At 36.8% G+C, this 21,035-nt stretch overlaps 1 protein-coding gene across 3 annotated transcripts in view; it reads left to right on the top strand.

The window, feature by feature from the left end:
• PRCP (prolylcarboxypeptidase) overlaps positions 1–21,035 on the top strand; it is an 80,125-nt gene that overhangs the window by 49,005 nt on the left and 10,085 nt on the right. For all 3 annotated transcript variants that reach the window (XM_061168383.1, XM_061168390.1, XM_061168394.1), the window contains exons 5-7: positions 2,930–3,111; positions 3,363–3,520; positions 4,276–4,448. In XM_061168383.1, the coding sequence (XP_061024366.1) occupies positions 2,930–3,111; positions 3,363–3,520; positions 4,276–4,448 (513 nt within the window). The remainder of the gene's footprint in view (positions 1–2,929; positions 3,112–3,362; positions 3,521–4,275; positions 4,449–21,035) is intronic.

The raw sequence follows: 21,035 nt of genomic DNA, 5'->3' as shown, positions 1-21,035 counted from the left end.
AGTACTTTCTTAATAAAGGCTTTATGTACTATTTTTTCTAAGTTATATTGAAATAGAACAAGTATTAAAGTAAAAATGTTTGTGTACTACCTAGGATCATGATGTATACCACCTTTATACACATACCAGGCATTTTTTAAAAAAGATTTCTTTCTTTTTTTTTTTTAATGTGGATCACTTTTTTTTTAAGTTTTCAACTGAATTTCTTGTAACACTACTTCTGTTTTATGTTTTGTTATTTTTGGCCCTAATTCATGTGGGATCTTAGCTCCCTGACCAGGGATCGAACCTGTACACCCTACTTTGGAAGGTGAATGGACCACCAGGGAAATCTCCATACCATGATTTTGGAGAAATCTGAGTTAGAGGAACTTGGGTCAGTCATTTTCAAGGCTTCCTGTTTTGAAAGTACTTTTTATTTTCCGAAATTTTGGTATCTTATAAATAAATAAAAAGTTCTTGTGTTATAAATGAAAACCAGAGTGATTTGCTGATATTTGTTAGATTGCATGGGAAACTCTATTCTTTAGTTTATTATTTTGCATAATTATCTGATTAGGGAAGTTGACAGGTTTTGAAACCATTGAAAAGTAGTTTGTTGCAGATAAAAACACAACCTCCTTTCCTAGTTCCTTGTGGTCCATACTCTGCTAGGAAAAAGGAGGTGAGGGCTCTCTATGCTATGCTTCCTTCCCTTCGTGTGCTCGCAGAGTTTGTTAGTAGCATGGGGGAATATTGCAAATGCATAGGACTGGGAAAAAACTGCACTCAACTATACATCGTGCCATGAAAACTAAAAGTAAAGAATAGTGACAGACCATGAGAGAGAAGTTGAGAAGTCAGAGAACATACATCTTGGATAAGAGGAAAGGTTAAAGGAGTAAGTGACATGCATAGGAGAGAGGAAAGATGGGCCTCTGTGGTGCCAAAATATACCAGGTGATGGGAGGAGTCAGAGTGGTGAGACCGAACTGTGAAGGTTAAATAGGATAGTCTGATGGATATGTGGCTGTGTTAGTTATCTGTTGCTACATGACAATTTACCTCAAACTTTAGTGGCTTAAAACAACAATAAACATTTATTATTTTCCAGTTCCTGTGGGTAAGGAATTTGGAGTGACTCAACTAGGTGGTTCTGTTTCAGGGGATCTCATGAGGTTAAGATGTCATTTAGTGCTTCAGTCATCTGAAGGCTTGACTGAGGCTGGAGAAGCCCCTCTGCTTATATGGAGGATCCACATGAGTGACAGATTGGTGCTGGGTGTTAGCTAGATGCTTTAGTTTGTCCTCTCCTGGGTTTTTCCAAAGGTCTACTTGAGTGGCTTCATGACATGACAGCTAGCTTCCCTCAAAGTTGGCCATCTAAGAGAGCAAGGTGGAAACTGCAGTGCTTTTTTTTTTTTAAGTCTTTATTGAATTTATTACAATATCTCTTCTGTATTATGTTTTGGTTTTTTGGCTGCAAGTCATGTGGGCTTCAGTCCACAGGGTCACAAGGAGTTGGATACAGCTGAAGCGACTTAGCAAGCATGCACATGTGGGCTCTTAGCTCCCCAAGCAGGAATCAAACCCACACCCACTGCTTTGGAAGGTGAAATCTTACCCAGTGGGCCACCAGGGAAGTCCACCTGCAATACTTTTTATGACCAGACTTTGGAAGTCGTATATCATTTCTGCCACATTCTATTTGTGTTAGAGCCAAGTCACTAAGTCCAAACCAAGTTCAAAGGGGGAAGAATTAGGCTTCACCTTTTAAAAGGAGACTCTTCTTTAATCTTCTCAGCTTGGCAGGACTCCATTTGAGTTCCACCTTCCTACACTGCAGTGAGGAAATTCTCCCTAGGCAGAGAACTAGATGATCATGGAACTTACTTCCTGAGTAAGTCAGTCACGGCTATGGTGTTTCCAGTAGTCATGTACAGATGTGAGAGCTAGACTTTAAAAAAGCTAGAGAATTGATGCTTTTGAACTGTGTGCTGGAGAAGACTCTTGAGAGTCCCTTGTAAAGCAAGGAGATCAAACCAGTCAATCTTAAAGGAAATCAACCCTCTTTGGAAGGACTGATGTTGAAGCTGAAACTCCAGTCCTTTGGCCACCTGATGCAAACAGCTGACTCACTGGGAAAGATCAAAGGTAGAAGGAAAAGAGGGTGACAGAGGATCAGATAGTTGGATGGCATCACTGATTCAATGGACATGAACTTGGGCAAACTCGGGGAGATGGTGAGGGACAGGGAGGCCTCGCGTGCTGCAGTCCACGGGGTCGTGAAGAGTCAGACACAACTTGGCGACTGAACAACAACATTCTTCTCTCAGGAATCAAAGTCTTGTGTTGCTTTTCCAATGTCTGAAAAAGGTTGTTCCTTATGTTGTTTTTTTTCCTTAACTCCAATTTTATAGTTGTACAACAGGCAGGCTGACTTATTCCAGTTGTTGGTGTATCAGACATAATAATCTTTCTGATGAGGAAGGATGTTTTATTTTTACTGATGATTCTTACTTCTGTTTTTCACAGGATTTAGTTTACCTTTGCTTTATATGGTAGCCTTTGTAAATGTTTCAAGATTTGAAATAAAAATTATAATTAGTTGTCTGTTAAAATTAGTATTGTATGCTATCACATCTGTTGTTAAATGTTACTTATGATTTGTCTTTGTTGTTTCTACTACTTCAGCAAAGTCTTTGGTAAATAGCATTTAATAGAAATTACATTTTAATGCAAAAATACATTATTTTCTTCCCACAAACTTAAAATCACTTTTCCATGAGTTTAAATTAGCAGTGGTAATGCTTTAACTGGGTGTTTTAAATCAGTTGCCTAGAAATTCTGTTTGGAGAAAAGCTTATCTGACTTTTTTCTGAATCTATGTTATGCCTAAGCTGCTATTATATGCACATTTATACCCATGTTCTTTGTTATTTTTCTTTAGGATTCCAGACACTTGAATTTTCTGACAACAGAACAAGCTCTGGCTGATTTTGCAAAGTTAATCAAATACTTGAAAAGAACAATCCCAGGAGCTAGAAATCAACCTGTCATTGCCCTAGGGGGCTCTTATGGTGGCATGCTTGCAGCCTGGTTCAGGATGAAGTATCCTCATTTGGTGGTTGGGTAAATTCATTTATGTTGGATGTGAGCACTTTCTTAATGATTGGCAAAGTGAACATAGAGTGGTTTTTTTTTTAGCGGGGGGAGGTAAAACATATCCTATTCTATTGTACTGAGATTTTAAATTTCTATTCCACTAAGAGTTGTAGATTTTTCTCACCACTCTTGTTCAGTATCAGTTTCAATTTTAAAACTTGAATTATGTGAGTTACATTTTTTTCTTTTCTCTTTCTTTTTGTCTTCTTACCATTTAGAGCTCTTGCATCCTCTGCCCCCATCTGGCAGTTTAATGATCTGGTGCCTTGTGACACATTTATGAAGATTGTAACTACAGATTTTGGCAGAAGTGGCCCAAATTGTTCAGAGAGTATCCGCAGGTCCTGGGATGCCATTAGTCGACTTGCAAAAAAGGGTAAGCTTTAATTAAGAGAATGGAATCATGTTTTGGGTTTTTTTTTTTTGTACCTTTTAAGTGCTAAATCTAACACTTTCCACTTTTTCAGTAAACTTTTTTTAAAATATAACATACATGACTGAACGACTAACACTTTCTTTTATTTCACTTTACATATTTAAGTATAACATATAGAAAAGTACACAAATCAAGATATACAGCTTGGTGAATTTTTGCAAAGTGAATACATAGTGTATTCAGCATGCAGATCAGGAAATCCCCCCTACCCCCACCTCCAAATCCCCTCTGGCTCTTTGCAGATACTACCTCTGTGCTTATCAAACCAGTTGCTATCCTGAATTCTAGAACCATAAATTAACTTTGCTTACTCTTGAATTTTTTAATAATCGGAATTGCATAGTATGTATTTTTTTGTTTCTGCTGTCTTTTACTCAACACTGTGGGATAAATCCATTTGTTTTATTTAGGTGTAGTTTATCCATCTCCTTGCTCTGTAGTGTTTCATTTGTTTATTTACACATGACAGTGATTGAGAATACTAACTCTGGTAAGCCCCATGAAGATAGGCAACTTATCTATCATGAGATTAACCAGTTGCTCTAAAGATATTTTGTTGAATGTTGAAAAAACCTTTTTGGAGAAACTGCATAGGAGACTGAGCTTTCTAAAACACAGGTGAAGAATAAATGATCTGTAAAACCCTTCTGTTGAGTGGTGCTTTTTAGATTCCAACAATGTGACTCTATTCTCAGGCCCTGGCTTGCGTTGGCTTTCTGAGGCCCTTCACTTATGCACTCCGTTAACAAAATGGCAGGATGTTCAGCATTTGAAAGACTGGATCTCTGAAACCTGGGTGAATCTGGCAATGGTGGACTACCCTTACGAGTCCAACTTTTTACAGCCTTTGCCTGCTTGGCCTGTCAAGGTAACAGGAAGATATCCTTTCATCACTTTTAATAACATACTTCTCTCTCTTCACCGCCCCCCCCCTTTTTTTTTGGTGCATTCTCTGACTTTCAGCATCAGAGGAATTCCCAGTGACAAGGGGACTCTGGAATTAGTCGAATCTCAAACCTAGGTAGGAATCCTGGTTTTACTCAAACTTGGACGTGTTACCTAGCTCTTCTGAACTTCAGTTTCCTCATTTAAATAATGGAGTAAAATGCATAGATTACAGAATTGTATGAATTACAACTCTTAGAACTAAAGACTAACTCTTAGAAATAAGACCAATAGTTGCTGTTAATGGAATAGTTACTATGTGCCCAATTCTGTGCTGTATACTTCATACATATAATTTATATACGTGAGTCACATAGAGCTATACCTAATACATGGTCAGTGCTTGATAAATGGGAGCTGCTATCATGGTGCTATGATTCAGTCAACTGCTAAATGTATTCCAAGTACTAGAGACATCATAAAGGCTACGTACATACAGAAAGGTGGAGTACAAAGAGCACTGACTCTGGATCCTTATCCAGAGCCACCCTCTACTAGCTGTGTGGTCTTGGCAAGTCTCTCCTCTTCTTAGGCCTCCGTGTCTTCCTCTGCAGAATGGGATAATGATACTTACGTTCTCAGTAGGGTTGTGCTGAGGATCAAATAAAATATTGGATGTGAAAACGCTCTGGAAAATTTAGAGAAACATGACACAATAAAATTTAAAGTTCTTTTCGTGCCAGAATTCTTTATTGTATGTATTCTTGTTAAGCATTCCTTTGTAAAGAGCATTCCTCATAGTTTTAGAAACAAAGGCTGGCCAACTTGATGGTTATTAAATTCAGAGAATATAACAGATTCTACAGCTAGAACGAGTGCTGTAAATGTATAGAGAATTGGTAATGTAAGAACCAGATTTCAAAAGCAATTTAAATTTAGCTGTCCTTTTGAATTATTAAATGCACACCTTGCTTAAAACTTTGTAACCCAAATGAAACAAGATCATATGCTACTAGAGATATTTTTCTTCATCTAAAAAGTAGAATGGCCAGTGGGTATCTTGCATATAGCAAACCAGAGGTAAATGTGTATTTGAATTAAATTGAATTTTGACACTATAAAATTATTTTAAAGAGTAGATCTCTTTCACATGGTAAGAAAACCTATATGAAAATAATGAGGAAAAACTAAATCTGAAACCATTAGTCTCCATAAATTTATAGGTGCTAATAATGTCTAATTTTTCTATATTATTTTATATTTATAAAGCACTTTCATGTATACTATTCTCATTTAATCCCCACAGTCAAGAATTATAATTCCAGTTTTATGGAGAAGAAATTTAAGCTCTACTAAGAGGTAGTAGAAGTGGTTTTGAATGCAAGTCTACCATTGTTCAGAGCCCATGATCTTCTCTTGTATTGCATGGAACTATTAATGGAATACTTGAGGGAAGAGTTGGGTAGATTGCTGGCCGCAGTGTGACAACTATCAGACTTAACTTTATACTCTGTGTACAGAGTGAGAATTACATTTACATCTTTATGCCCATTTGGAGAATGAGTTGTCAGATGATAAAACATATGGGGACTTCCCTTGTTATTTAGAATAAGGGTTGGCAAACTTTATCTGTAAAGGACTAGATAGTAAATATTTTAGGCTTTGTGAGCTGTATAGTTTCTGTGACAGCTACTTAGCTTTGTAGCTTTGGCAAGAAAGTGACCATAGACAATATTTAAATGAATGAGGAAGGCTATGTTCCAACAGTATTTATAAAACAGGCAGTGGCTGGCTTTGGCCTGGGGCCTGTAGTTTGCTGACACAACTTAGGAAAAGTGCCAGAGGAATACATCTTTTTAATGTTCATTTATGATTTGGAACAGTAAACAGCCTAACTGGTTTTGTCTGTGCATCTTTAATATTCCTTTTGAGATATTTTGCTATTGAATCTTAACTGTAAATATATAGTCTTGTCTTTTCTCTCTCCTAAGTAATCACTCAAAATTAGTGTAGTATATCTCAAATATTTTGTCATGTGTTTTTGATTTAGCACAGTCTTTTTTATCTTTTGTGTGCATATATATATTTTAAAAGTTTATTTTTAAGGCAAAGTAACTTTGTGTCTTTGCCTCATAATCAGCTTTTACTTCTTTTATCTAGGACTTGTTCTTGTTATTTCCTTCAGTTTTTTTGTTTTGTTTTGTTACCAAGTTTATCCTTTCTTTTGATTTATTAAGGAACTCTTGATTGTTTATGGTATGTTTATAAATCTGTTTCCTGCCTGCAAACCACCAAAAGTAACCTCTCTTTGCCTCTTGCTTGAAAAACTTTCTTTGCCTCCATCTATCTCTGATTTTATCCTATCTGATTTCAGAATTTTTCCACTACATGTCTCCCTCCCAAGCTTTTAGTTTCAGATCACTTTCTTTCACTGTTCATTCTGTTTCTCCTTTCTTGACCCCCTCTCTGTTCTCCCAACCCCCTAATCCCTGGAACACTACCCAGTTGGAGACTGCTCTTTCACTTGGATAGTTCCATTTAACCAGGACTCCTCCTCCCTCTGATACACTTCCTCCTTTTTGAAGGACTAACAAACAGCGGTCCTTTTCTGAGTCTGTAACTCAAGCTTAGGATGGTGAGATGATATGTAATAGTTATGAAAAAATGCAGGTGATTTCCAGTGCTGCCTGGACTTGTACGGTTCTGAAGTATCCATATGGAGTGTCTAAATGCCATTTTCCACGTCAACTCAAGTATCATTGTTTCTAATTTATCTTTGAGCCATGCACACTCAGACTCCATTTGCTTTTGTTTACTGTTAACAGAAGCTGCAACATTCATGCAGAAATAATCACGGCCTTGGCCGATAGAACACAAGGAAGAGGAGAAAAGGAAATAGAAAACCCTTCTGTCATTTGACTGCTCTGTCAGCATAAAAACTGCTAGCTCTCAGTTCTCAGCTTCAAGAGCAGTGGTAAAAGATACTATAGTTTGTTTATTTTGGAATCATTTTTCAGCTGATAACTCACCACATCTTTTGGCTTGGCTTCCTGAGCATGCAGATAGATACAGTGAAATAATAAGACATAAGATGGAAAATCTCTTCTGTTTGTCTTGGTGTTTGATAATGTATTCGACCTCTCTGGGTGGTTTAAGCGGTTTAGGTGCATTCTATGAAAAGGGAGCTTTTAATGACAAAACTAATGTGATTATCTGAGTGAGTGTGAGAGGGGTATTGAAGCCTTAGAGAAAGAAAATCTGTTAGAAAAGCTGAATGTATCTGCTTAATCCTTTCTCTAATGTGGATGGGCCATACTCTCTGAGAAGAGATAGGTTTTTTTTTTTTTTGACCTATCTTCTTTAAAAGCATTTCTTTGCCTTCTTTTTGTTTCTGTTATTCAAATGCTTATCTTCATAGGTAGAGGGACACTTAAAGCTTTTAAACAACTCATTATCTTTACTTTCTCTGGTGTACGTGGCATTATATTTGGGTTAAGAGCTGATCAGTTTGGAACTGACATTACAGTGTTGTACTATCTCCATGATGTCTCCACTATTTAAAACAGAATTATTAAAATGGACCTCTTATGCTCTTATTATATTTTTTTCCTGAATGTTCACATTTGTTCTAGGAAATAGAAAGTGAATTAAATCTGTCCATTTCTTAAACCTCATTTTACTCCACTGCTTTACAGTTTTGTTTTTACTATTTCTTAATAAAAAGTTTTTTGTAATTTTATATTGCCACAGAATCCCTTCTCTAAGTTTTTACCTAAAACAAATGCACTTAGAAAACTGTAACATAAGAATAAAAAAAAATATATTAAAAAAAAAATTAAGCATGAGGCTGCAGGTATGTTTAGGTACCGTTTTTGTTGTTACTTGACTCTTATACTGTGACTTCAGAGTTGAGTGTGTGCAGTGTAGTGGTTACAAATGATATCTTCAGAGTGTTCTGCATTTGAATCCCGGTTCTGTTACTTTCTGGTTGTATGACTTCACAGAAGTTTCTTAACCTCTCTCTGCTTTGGTTTCCTCATCGGCAAAATGGAGATAAAGTATTTATAATGTTTATTAGAGTCGTTATGAGCATTTAATAGGACCTGCTGTATGGTAAGCACTAAATTGATGCTAGTTATATGCATATGATTGTTACTATATATACATATCAAGAAGACATTGTTGTACCAAGAGTTTGTAGCCAGATTCTGGGTTCAGAACCTGTATTCACTGTTTTAAATTTGTGTATCTGTAGTCAGACCTCTCTGAGCTTATTTCTTTCTCTGTGAAGTGGGGATGGTTATTATGTTTCTCCCTGGGTCACTGTAGGGAAAACACCTGACCTCAAGCAATAGTCAATAGTTTTACTAGCAGATTCAGCTCCAGCTGTTCCCATATCAGTGGATTTATGGTCTAAGTAGGAATGCTATGCCATATGTAGAAATTGTTTAGAAGACACTGTTTGTTAGTGTCTACAAAATAAATAGTATGATTAATTAATTCAGTCGCTTAGTCATGTCCGACTCTTTGTGACCCCATGAACTGCAGCACACCAGGCCTCCCTGTCCATCCCAACTCCCGGAGTCCACCCAAACCCATGTTCATTGAGTCGGTGATGCCATCCAACCATCTCATCCTCTGTTGTCCCCTTCTTCTCCTGCCCTCAATCTTTTCCAGCATCAGGGTCTTTTCAAATGAGTCAGCTCTACACATCAGGTGGCCAAAGTATTGGAGTTTCAGCTTCAACATCAGTCCTTCCAGTGAACACCCAGGACTGATCTCCTTTAGGATGGACTGGTTGGATCTCCTTGCAGTCTAAGGGACTCTCAAGAGTCTTCTCCAACATCACAGTTCAAAAGCATCAATTCTTCTGCTTTATAATACAGGGGCTATCTCAATGCTGAGTATTTTGAATAGAAGTGGTTGGCAGAGAATTTTTCTTTGATTAGATCACAGTCCCTAAGTAAATAATTAATGGACCAAGTCATATGGGTAATAATTGCAAATTTCAGGCTTAACCTGAAATATTATATGAGATTGAACCAACTATGCCAATATTTGTGTTTGACTCATAAGCATGACAATATCATATGATTCAACTTAACATTTACATAGGTATTTTATGCATCATATAGTAGTTTAACAAAAGGTTATGAATATCTTCTTTTGAACTACTAGTTTTTGAATAAACATGGGAATGGTGCTGAGGTTTTGCTAATATACGTGTTTTGGGGAAAACTTTATTCACTCTTGGCTACCCCAAAATTCTTAATAGAATACAGTCTTCCCTTAGTATCCATGGTATCTTCAGGGGATTGGTACCAGGAGCCCATGTTTCTACAAAAATCCATGGATGCTCAAGTCCTTTATATAAAATGGCATAGTACATGGGTACTATGTACTGAGTACAGTCAGTGGGCTTCCCTGGTAAAGAACCCACCTGCTGATGCAGGAGCCGTGGGTTCAGTCCCTGGGTTAGGAAGATCCTCTGCAGAAGGAAACCCACCCCAGTATTCTTGCTTGGGAAATCCCATGGACAGAGGATCCTGGTGGGTTATAGTCCATGGGGTCGCAGAAGAGTCGAACACAACTTAGCGACTAAACAACGGGAAGTAGGGTTAGTGGTCCTCTTTATCCATGGGCTTCCCATCAGTGGATTCAGCCAGCCTCAGATGGAAATTTCCACCCACGGATACCAAACTTGTGGATATGGAGGGCTGACTGTATATTTATTGAGAAAAATCTTTATAAATGGACCCACTCAGTTTAAACCTGTGTTTTTCAAGGGTCAGCTATATGTAGAGATATGTTAGGAAGTGTGTCTTTTAAGCTAGAGGATGATGCTTAGACTCACAGAATCTTTGTGTTAGAAGGGAAATTTAGAAACACCTAAAATAATCAAATTATCTTATTTCACTTATTTTTTGTTTGACCACACTGTGTGGCTTATGGGATTTTAGTTCCCTGATCAGGGATGGAACTCGGGGCCCCAGCAGTGAGAGTGCTGAGTCCTAACCCCGGGCCACCAGGGAAGTTGTGGCGGACATGTTTTAAGTGGTATTTCTCGGGCCTGCTATCTAGCCTTGCTGAGTGCTAAGTTGATTCTGTCATGTACTGCTCTTTGTGACCCTGTGGACTGTAGCCCACCAGGGTCCTCTGTCCATGGGATTTTCCAGGCAAGAATACTGGAGTGGGTTGCCATTTCCTTATCCAGAGTATCTTCCCAAACCAGGGATCAAACCCACATCTCTTATGTCTCCTGCTTTGGCAGACAGATTCTTTACCACTAGCGCCATCGATCTATGGCAAACAAATTTTAAGTGATATTTTCCAGGCTTTCTATCTAGCATACTGGTAGCATTATAAATTGATATTTCCTTTCTATAGGGTACTTTGACATGTAGCAAAAGACTTAAAAATGTTTTTCTTTCAAGCCAGTAATTCCTCTAAGAATTTATCTCAAGAAAACAAGGGTAGATAGGTTTAGCCCCAAGGATATTTATTATGGCCTTACTTATAATAATAAAAGATTGGAAATGATACAAATTACCAATTTGTCCTCAACTCCCCATGCTGATTGCTGCCTTCTGATTTTTCTCATGTTGGTCATTGTCCTTATTAGAGTGTGGTGCTCAGAACTGGACACAGTACTCCAAGGGCGCTCTGACCTCACAGAGGACAGTGGGCCCAGGATTGCCCTTAATCTGGACATGGAATTTCTATCAGCAGAGGCCAAGTTTCTGATCATGATGTTCTCTCTGTGTAAGTGGGGCTGCCAAAACCCAAGTATTGTCAGCTGGTGCCGGTCTCCAGCCATGCTTGTGTCTTTTAGGGAGTGACAGTAACTGCTGTTTGCAGAGATGGCTATTCACGGGGACTCCTTTTCTTTGCCTGACAGAGGCCCAGTGTTCTTGCTCTGAGAGGGGATCTGATGCCAGCATGTGAGTCACACTCACTTGTTACTGTTCTCTTCAAGGGTTTTAGGCCACTTGTTGCTGCACATCAGCACCCCCTTCTCCCTCTGCCCAGCTTGCACTGTCACCCTGCCTCATCGGCCACGCTGTGCTTGAACATAATGCTCTTCTCTGCATTCCATGGGTCTGCTCCGGAGTCTCCTGCTGCATTTTGAAAGACCTGAGTCCGCTGGGGGAATCCACATGCAGGAAAGAATGATGGTCTTTGCTATGCATGGTCCATTGCATGGCAGTAGATAGTTTAATAATTCTATGATTAGTTCTTGATTTTCATATATTCTTGAGAATTTCTGATTGGCCTATGTCTCAGGAACATTGTCTGAGAAAAGGGCTATACAATTAGGTATTTTTGACTTATCATGAATGATTGAGAGTTGTCAGAATAGTAAAATACTCTTTTGCCTGTTTTCTTCAGCTTTCATTTCCTTATTGCTTTAGACTTGATAAGTTTGCGAATCTTAATTTTTGACTTTCTCACACTCAGTGTTTCCAAAAACTTTTTGAGAATAATCACATTGTATCACACTTTTGGAAAGTCACATTGCTGTTGAGCATGTTAAAGGCTCTGAGAAATCCTGTAGTTAAGAATACTGTTCACATTTGCTGCTACAACATTTCCTAAAATTATTTGACTCTAAAATGTTTTTTCATAAAGTATCATTTAACATTCCATAGACATATTGTTGTGCCAAATAAATTTGGGGAGAGGTATTAAAATTTCCCTGTAATTAATTTTTTCTGTCTTTTCAAGTTTCCCTTTTTCTCAGGAAGGTGTTGCTGGAAGCTGGTCCTAGGCAGAACTGTGATGAGAGACCAGCTTTGCTTGTGACTGCTCATCTCCTTTTGCAGTGATCACCTTTCCTGACTGTGGGAGCGTGTCACTAGACGAGGCCTTGTTGTTCCTGCTGCCCAGAATTTCTCTCTAAAGTGGGTAGCTGGGTTCTTTCTTGCCTGGCTCCATCTTCTCTGAACCTGTCTTTTTTGTCAGAACTTGCCTTTTTGTATGTATCTTTTCTCTATGAAATGAGAGGGGATCAGATCACTGAATACATGTCAAGAGGTTAATAGAGGATGCAAGCTTAATGTATTTTTTTTTGCCATTGGGGTGTTTGCAGTTTTACAAGGGGATGCCTCCTAAGCTGCATAATAGATAAGATATATGTTTTACAACCAGAGAGACCTGGGGTTGAAAGACTCTTAAGTTCTACCATTTACTAATTCGATGACCTTGAATAAAGTGATTTAACCTAAGAATCAGTTTGTTCATGTGAACTAGTAGACAAATATATATCTAGTGAGATTGTTGGAGGATTAAATGATGTAATATTTGTAAACCCAGCAATCAATAATTAGTAGCTATTGCTGTTGTTGCTATTCTCCCTATTTCAACTGATTCTGTTGCCTATGATTTTTCCCCAATGTTTTTTTTTTCCATTTATTTTTATTAGTTGGAGGCCCAATGTTTTATTGTGAAAATGTAAGTAACATTTTGTTCATTTTGTAATGGACATGAACTTGAGCAAACTCTGGAAGATGGTGAGGGACAGGGAGGTCTGGCGTGCTACAGACCATGGGGTCACAAAGAGTTGGACATGACTGGGCTACTATACAACAACAACAACAACAATATTATTATTATTGCTATATTGTATTTGCTTATAATATATATATTCACTTATCCACCCCTCTATCTATCCTTCCTTCTATCTTATTTTTTAAATTCATTATGTGTGTTGCAGACATCAGTACACTTCTTCCTGAATACTGTGATGTGATTTAATTTTTTTAAATTTAATTTATTAAAACTAAACAAACAAACAAACAAAAAACCAGTTTATCTATTTCTCTCCACTGCCGCCCTCCTCCTGTCTCTGGTAGCCACTAATCTGTTCTTTTTATTTATTAGCATGGATTTTTATTTTTATTTATTTTTATTTTTTATTTATTTTTTTATTTTTAAATTAAAAGAATTTTTTTTAGATTCTACATATGAGAGATCTTACAATATTTGTCTTTGTTTGACTGATTTCACTTAGCATAATGCCCTTAAAGTCTATCCATGTTGTCACAAGTGGCAAGATTTCATTCTTTTTAATGGCATAATAATATTCCATTGTATATATGTACCATATCTCTTTTATTTATTCATGCACTGATGAACTCTTAGATTGTTTCCATATCTTGGGAAATCATTGCCAAGACCTATGTCATTGTAAATAATGCTACAATGAACATGGAGATACATATATCTTTCTAGATTGGTGTTTTTCTTTTCTTTGGGTAAATTCCCAGAAGTGGGATTGCTGGATTATATGGCAATTCTAAATTTTCGAGGAACTACCATACTGTTTTCCATAGTGATGTATCAGTTTACATTCCTACCAATAGTGCACAAGGATTCCCTTTTCTCCACATCCTTGCCAACACTTGTTCCTACTTTTCCTTTTGATAATAGCCATTCTTATAGATGTGAGGTGATATCTCATTGTACTCTTGATTTGTGTTTTCCTTTTAATTAATGATGTGGAGCATCTTTTTATATACTGGTTGGCCATCTGTATGTCTTCTTTGGAAAAGTATCTGTTCAGATCTTCTGCCCATTTCTTAATCAGATTTTTTTGTTTTTTGGCTGTTGAGTTGTTTGAGTTCTTACATATTTTGGATGTTAGCCCCTTATCAGATATATGATTTGCAGATATTTTCTCCCTTTCAGTAGGTTGACTTTTCATTTGTTGATGGTTCCCTTTGCTATGCAGGAGCCTTTCACTTTGATGTAATCCCACTTGTTTAGTTTTGCTTTTGCTGCTATTGCTTTTGGTGTCAGATTTAAAAAAATCATTGCTAAGATCTATGTCAAGGAGCTTACTACCTGTGTTTTCTTCTGTCAATTTTATGGTTTCAGGTCTTACATTCAAGTCATTCAACTTGAGTTAATTTTTGTGTCTGGTGTAAAATAGACATCCAGTTTCATTGTTTTGCATGTGGCTGTCCAGTGTTCCCAATACCGTTTATTAAGAGACTGTTTTTCCCCCATTGTATATTCTTGACTTCTTTGTCATAAGTTAATCGATCATATATGCATTGGTTTATTTCTGGTTTCTCTATTCTGTGTCTTTGTTTTTATGCCAATACCATATTGTTTTAATTAAAATGGCTTTGTAATATAGTTTGAAATCAGACTGTGTGATGCCTCTGGCATTTCTCTTTCTCAAGATTGCTTTATCCATTTGGGGTCTTTTATGGTTCCACACAGATTTTTAAATTTTATTTCTGTGAAAAAGCCATTGGAATTTTAGTAGGAATAGCATTGAATCTGTATATTGCTTGGTGTATGGATATTTTAACAATATTAATTCTTCCAGTCCATGAGCATGAAATATATTTTCATTTATCTTCATTTTTTTCATTAATGTTTTGTATATAAAAAAAATTTGGTTGCACTCTGTGGCAGGTGAGACCTTAGTTCTCTGACCAGGGATCAAACGCTTTTCCCCGCATTGGAAGGTGCAGTCTTAATCACTGGACTACCAGGGAAGTCCCTTGTATTTTTTTAATATACAGGTCTTCCATATCTAAAATACTTCCTCTCAGGTATTTTATTCTTATTAGTGTGATTGTAAATGGGATTGTTTTATTAATTTCTCTTTCTAATAGTTCATTATTAGCATATAGAAATGCAACAGATTTTTGTATGTTGATTTTGTATCTTGAAAAGTCATAGATTTTTCTTAATGGATTCATTAATTTTTCTAACAGCTTTTCTTTTTTTGCCACACCACAGAGCTTGCAGAATCTTAGTTCCTTGACCAGAGATTGAACCAGTGCCTGCTGCAGTGAAAGTACAGTGTTGTAACCTCTGAACCTCCAGGGAATTTCCTCTAACAGTTTTTTGATGGAGACTTTTTGGTTTTCTATGTATAATTTCATGTCATCTGAAAATAGAGACAGTTTTACTTATTCCTTTCAGATATAGATGCCTTTTATTTCTTTTTCTCACTTACATTCTCTGGCTAGGACTTCCAGTACTATGTTGAATAAAAGTGATGAGTGTGGACATCATTGTCTTGTTCCTGATCTTAGAGGAAAAGCTTTCAGCTTTTCACTGTTGTGTATGGTGCTTGCTCTGGGCTTGCCATGTATAACCTTTATATGTTGAAGTATGTGCCCTCTATGCCCACCTTGTTGAGAGTTTTTATTATAAATGGCTGTTGATTTTTGTCAAATACTTCTTTAGCATCTATTAAGATGATCATATGATTTTTATCCTTTATTTTGTTAATATGGTGGTTCACATTGACTTATTTGTGGATGTTGAACCATCCTTGAATCTCTGGATACATCCTATTCAATCATGGTGTATGATCCTTTTAATGTATATTTGAATTCGGTTTGCTAATATTTTGTTGAGGACTTTTGCATCTGTGGTCATCAGAGATATTGGCTTGTAATTTTCTTTTCTTGTGGCAGTCTTACTAGTTTTGGTATCAATGTAATGCTAGCCTTGTAAAATGAACTTGGAAGTGTTCCCTCCTCTTCTATTTTCTTGGGAATAATTTAGGAAGGATTGATATTAATTCTTCCTTGAATGTTTGGTAGACTACACCAGGGAAACCATCTGGTCCTAGACTTTTGTTTTTTTGGAAGGTTTTTGGTTACCGATTTAGTCTCCTTACTAGTATTCAGCCTGTTTAGATTTTCTGTTTCATCATGATTCATTCTTGATAGGTTGCATGTTTCTAGGAATTTATCCATTTCTTCTAGTTGTTGAATTTGGTGACATAATTATCATCAAGTTATATCAATAACATGCTATAATAGTCATTTGTTATGTTCCTTTGTATTCTTGTGGTATCAATTGTAGTATCTTCTCTTTCAGTTCTTATTTTATTTACTTGAGTTCTCTTTTTTCTTGCTCACTCTGGCTAAAGACTTGTTAATTTTCTTTGTCTTTTCAAGGATCCTGGTTTTTTTTTTCTTTCCTGTTGCCATGTTCCAGACTGCAAGTGTTTCCTGGAAGGGAGCTTTACATATGTCTGGCATCCTGGTTTTTATATCTGATGCTCCAGTTTTTATGGCTGCCACCCTTGGGACACCCCTTGATCACCTGGCCCTGGTGGCTGGGGATGGATTACGGCTTGCATTCTTGGGTCCCATGAGACTGTGTAATTGGAGGTATGATTCTTGACAGGTTGCCACCCTCAGGGCACTGCACAGATAGCGGGTTGGGGCACACTGCCCGTATTTCTGTGAAAGAGACTTCTTTGCTAGTTTGGAGCTTCTGCCTGCAGGGCAGGCTTCAGGTTTGACACATGTTTAGTGGCCTTCAAGGCTGCTCTTAAAGTATGTAGGCTGTGGATGCCATCTTGGTGCTTTCACTCTGCCTTGCTGTTACCACCTAGAAAAGAGCTCATACACTTACCTGGAGCCTGTTTTTTGTGACTGCCCAGTGGACACTTCCAGATCATCCGGCTCTGGTGGCCAGGAGGACTCATGCTTGCAGTCCCACAGGACTGTATATATTTGCATATTTTTAAAAACTGATGCTTGAGAGTCTGGCTTCTAGTCAGCCTGAATCAAAGAACTAAAGTTCTCCCTTTTGGGATGTTGACAGGTTGTGGCATGTCTTCAACTACTTGGAGTTATTAAGACTATAGTAGGCTGCTTGGATAAGCACAGAGATTTGAAAGACAACCAAGAGTTAAGGGCAGAGTTGAACAACAAGGTTTGTCTTCAATAAGGAGGCCACTCCTTCAAGACTGGGGGAGGTGGTTGTTTCATCTACTATATAGAAATTGAAACAGAGAATCAAACAGAATGAAGAAGCAGAAAGAATATGTTCTAAGAAAGAAGAATATAAAACTCAGAAAAATCTTAATGAGAGAAATATTAATTTACCTGATAAAGAGTTAAAAGTAATGATTATGAAGATGCTCACTGAACTGGGGAGAAGAATGAATGAACACAGAACTTCAAAAAAGACATGGAAAGTATTAAATAAGTACCAAATAAGATGTTGCAAAGCTCAAGAATATAATAACTGATAAAACTACACTGGAGAGGTTCAACAGCAGATTAGATGAAACAGAAGACAAGATCAGCCAACTCAAAGACAGGGCAGTAGAACTTACTGAATCAGAGCAGCAGAAGGAAAACAGAAAGAAGAAAAGTGAAAATAGCTAAGGGGCTTATAGACTAACATTTATGTCAAATGGTCTAACATTCACTTCATAGGATTCCCAGAAGAAAAAGAGAAAGAGGGGAAGAAATCTTATTTGAAAACAAAACAGCTGAAAGCTTCCCTAATCTTCCAGACCTAGGAATCTCAGAGAGTTCCAAATAAGAGGTATCCAAACAGACTAATACCAAGACAAATAACAGTTAAAATGTCAAAAGTCTTGACTTCACTGGTGGTACAGTGGATAAGAATCTGGCTGCCAGTGCAGGGAACGTGGGTTTGATTCTTGGTCCAGGAAGATTCCACATGCCACGGGGTACCTAAACGCATGTGCCACAACTCCTGAAGCCTATGTACCTAGAGCCTCTGCTCTGCAACAAGAGAAGCCACCACACTGAGAAGCCTGTGCACCGCGACTAAGGGTAGCCCCCCATTACTGCCACAGCAACAAAGGCCTAGTGCAGCCAAAAATGAAGTCAGAAGTTAAAGACAAGAAGGAAATCGATACATATTTTTACACAGATGATATTGTTATTTTTAACTGGAGTATAAAAAGCTGACAGTGGAGTATAGAAACAATTTGCCCTGCTTTGTCAGTTTTTGCTGACAGCAAAGTGAATCAGCCACAGGTGTACATCTGTCCCTTCTTCTTTGGATTTCCTTCCATCTAGGGAAGAAAATGTCACCACAGAGCATCGAGTAGAGTTCCCCGTGCTATACAGTAGGTTCTCATTAGTTATCTATTTTATACATAGCACTAGATGTATGTCCATCCCAGTGAATCTCCTGATTCACCTCACCACACCCCCTTTCTCCCCCTTGGTGTCCATACGTTTGTTCTCTACATCTGTGTCTCTATTTCTGCTTTGCAAGTAAGATCATCTATACAATTTTTCTAGATTCCACATGTATGTGTTAATATATGAAATTTATTTTTCTATAAGTTACTTCACTCTGTATGACAGTCTCTCGGTCTATCCATGTCTCTGCAAATGGCACAGTTTCATTCTTTTTTGAAGCTGAGCAATACTCCGTTGTGTATGTACCATAGCTTCTTTATCCATTCCCCTGCTGATGGACAGTCAGGTTGTTTCCATGACCTAGCTATTGTAAACAGTGCTGCAGTGAGCACTGGGGTGCGTGTATCTTTTTAAATTATGATCTTCTATGGTGTATGCCCATCAGTGTGATTGCCGGCTCATATGTTAGTTCTATTAAGGAGAAAATATTAAAAACAACAAGAGAAAGTAATTTCTTACATGCAAAGAAACTCTCATAAGACTATGAGTAGATTTTTTAGCAGAAAGTTTTCAGGCCAAAAGGGAGTGGCACAACATATTCAAAGTGTTAAAAGGAAAAAAATCTTTAAACTAAGAACACTATAGAACAGATAGAGTTTACCAGATAAGCAAAAACTAAAGGCGTTCATTACCACTAAACCAGCCTTAGAATAAGTGTTAAAAGGGACTTCTTTAAGCTGAAATGAAATGGCGCTAATTAGTAACGAGAAATCATATGAAAAATAAACCTCACTGGAAAGAAAAATAGATATAGGAAGTCCCCTACATTCAAACAAGTTCCATTCTAAGAGCACAATTGTAAGTCCAATTTGTTTGCAAATCCAACAAAGTTAGCCTAGGTATACAACAAACACAATTAGCTCCATAGTACTGTACTGTAATAGGTTTATAATACGTTTACATCTTTGAGTTCACAATCTGAAGGTTCATATGTAGGGGACTTACTGTGTAGTAAAGGTAGTGGATTAATTATGTACAAAGCTAGTATGAAGGCTAAAAAAGACAAAGGTAATAAAAATAACCATGATTACAATAATTTGTTAGGTATTCACAAGATAAAAAATGTAGAATGTGACTTCAAAATCATGAAATGAGGGGGGGTAATAATGTTGAGCTTTTCGGTGGGATCAAGCTTAAGTGTTATCAACTTTGTTGTAGATATAAACTGTTATGTATAAGCCTCATAGTAACCACAAAACAAAAACTTACAGTAAATATACAAAAGATAAAGAGAATATGAGCATACCACTAAAGAAAATCTTCAAGCCACAAAAAAAGAGAGCAAGAGGTAAAAAAAGGAGCTAGAGAAACTACATAAACAGCCAGAAAACAATGAACAAAATGTCAATAAGCACATATATATCAATAATTATTTTAATGTAAATGGACTAAATTCTTTAATCAAATACATAGAGTAGATGATTAAATTAAAAAACAAGACCCATCAATATTATTGCCTAGAAGAGAGTCATTTTAAATGTAAGGACACATACAGACTGAAAGTAAAGGGATGGAAAAAGATACTCCATGCAAATAGAAACCAAAATAAAGCTAGAGTAGCTATTCTTATATTGAACAAAATAGACTTTAAAATAAAGACTTTAATAATGCACAAAGAAGTGTGTTGCCTAATAACAAAGGAGTCAGTTCAACAAGAAGATATAACATTTGTAAATATTTATGTGCTTAACATAGGAGCACCTATATACGTAAAGCAGATATTAACAGACCTAAAGGTGGAAATAGACATCAGTACATGACCAAGAGGGGACTTTAATATTCCACTTATATTGATACTGATAGATAGTTCATCCAGGCATAAAATCAATAAGGAAATATTGGCCTTAACACATTAGACTAGATGAACTTAATAGATATTTATAGAACATTCTATCTGAAATAGCAGAATATACATTCTACTCAAGTGCACAAAGAACATTTTCTAAGATAAATCAAATGTTTGGCCACAAAACAAATCTTAATAAGTTTAAGAAGATTGAAATTATATGAAGCATCACTTCCAACCACAGTGGTATGAAACTAGAAATAAATTACACAAAGAAAACTGAAAAATTCACAAATATGTGGAGATTAAACAACATGCTATTGAACACTCAATGGGTCAAAGAAGAAATTAAAAGAGAAATCGGGATGGGGAATACGTGTAAATCTATGGCTGATTCATATCAATGTATGACCAAAAAAAAAATAATAATAAAAAAAAAAAAGAAAAAAAATACATAGAGATAAATGGAAATGTAACATACCAAAATTTATGGGATGTAGTAAAAACACTTCCGGGAGGGAAATTCATAGTGATAAATGCCTATCTCAAGAGATAAGAAAAGTCTCAAATAAACAACCTAAATTTTCACCTCAAGGAATTAGAAAAATAACAAGTGAAGCTCAAAGTCAGTAGAAGGAAAGAAAGAGCAGAAATAAATGAGATATAGACTATATACTTCAGCTTTAACAACATTATCTAGAGTTCTATATTTGTTTATGATTTTTTGAAGTAAAATTTACATACAAATCATGAATGTGCTACTTGTTGTGTACTAGGCCCCTATAGAAATATTATCATATCCTTGAAAGTTCCCTATGTCCCTGACTAGTCAGTC

Source organism: Dama dama, chromosome 2 (assembly GCF_033118175.1).
Source record: "Dama dama isolate Ldn47 chromosome 2, ASM3311817v1, whole genome shotgun sequence".
In the NCBI taxonomy this organism is placed as follows: domain Eukaryota; kingdom Metazoa; phylum Chordata; class Mammalia; order Artiodactyla; family Cervidae; genus Dama; species Dama dama.
The sequence above is the reverse complement of the archived record's forward strand: the minus strand, read 5'-3'. Positions and strand labels throughout refer to the sequence as shown.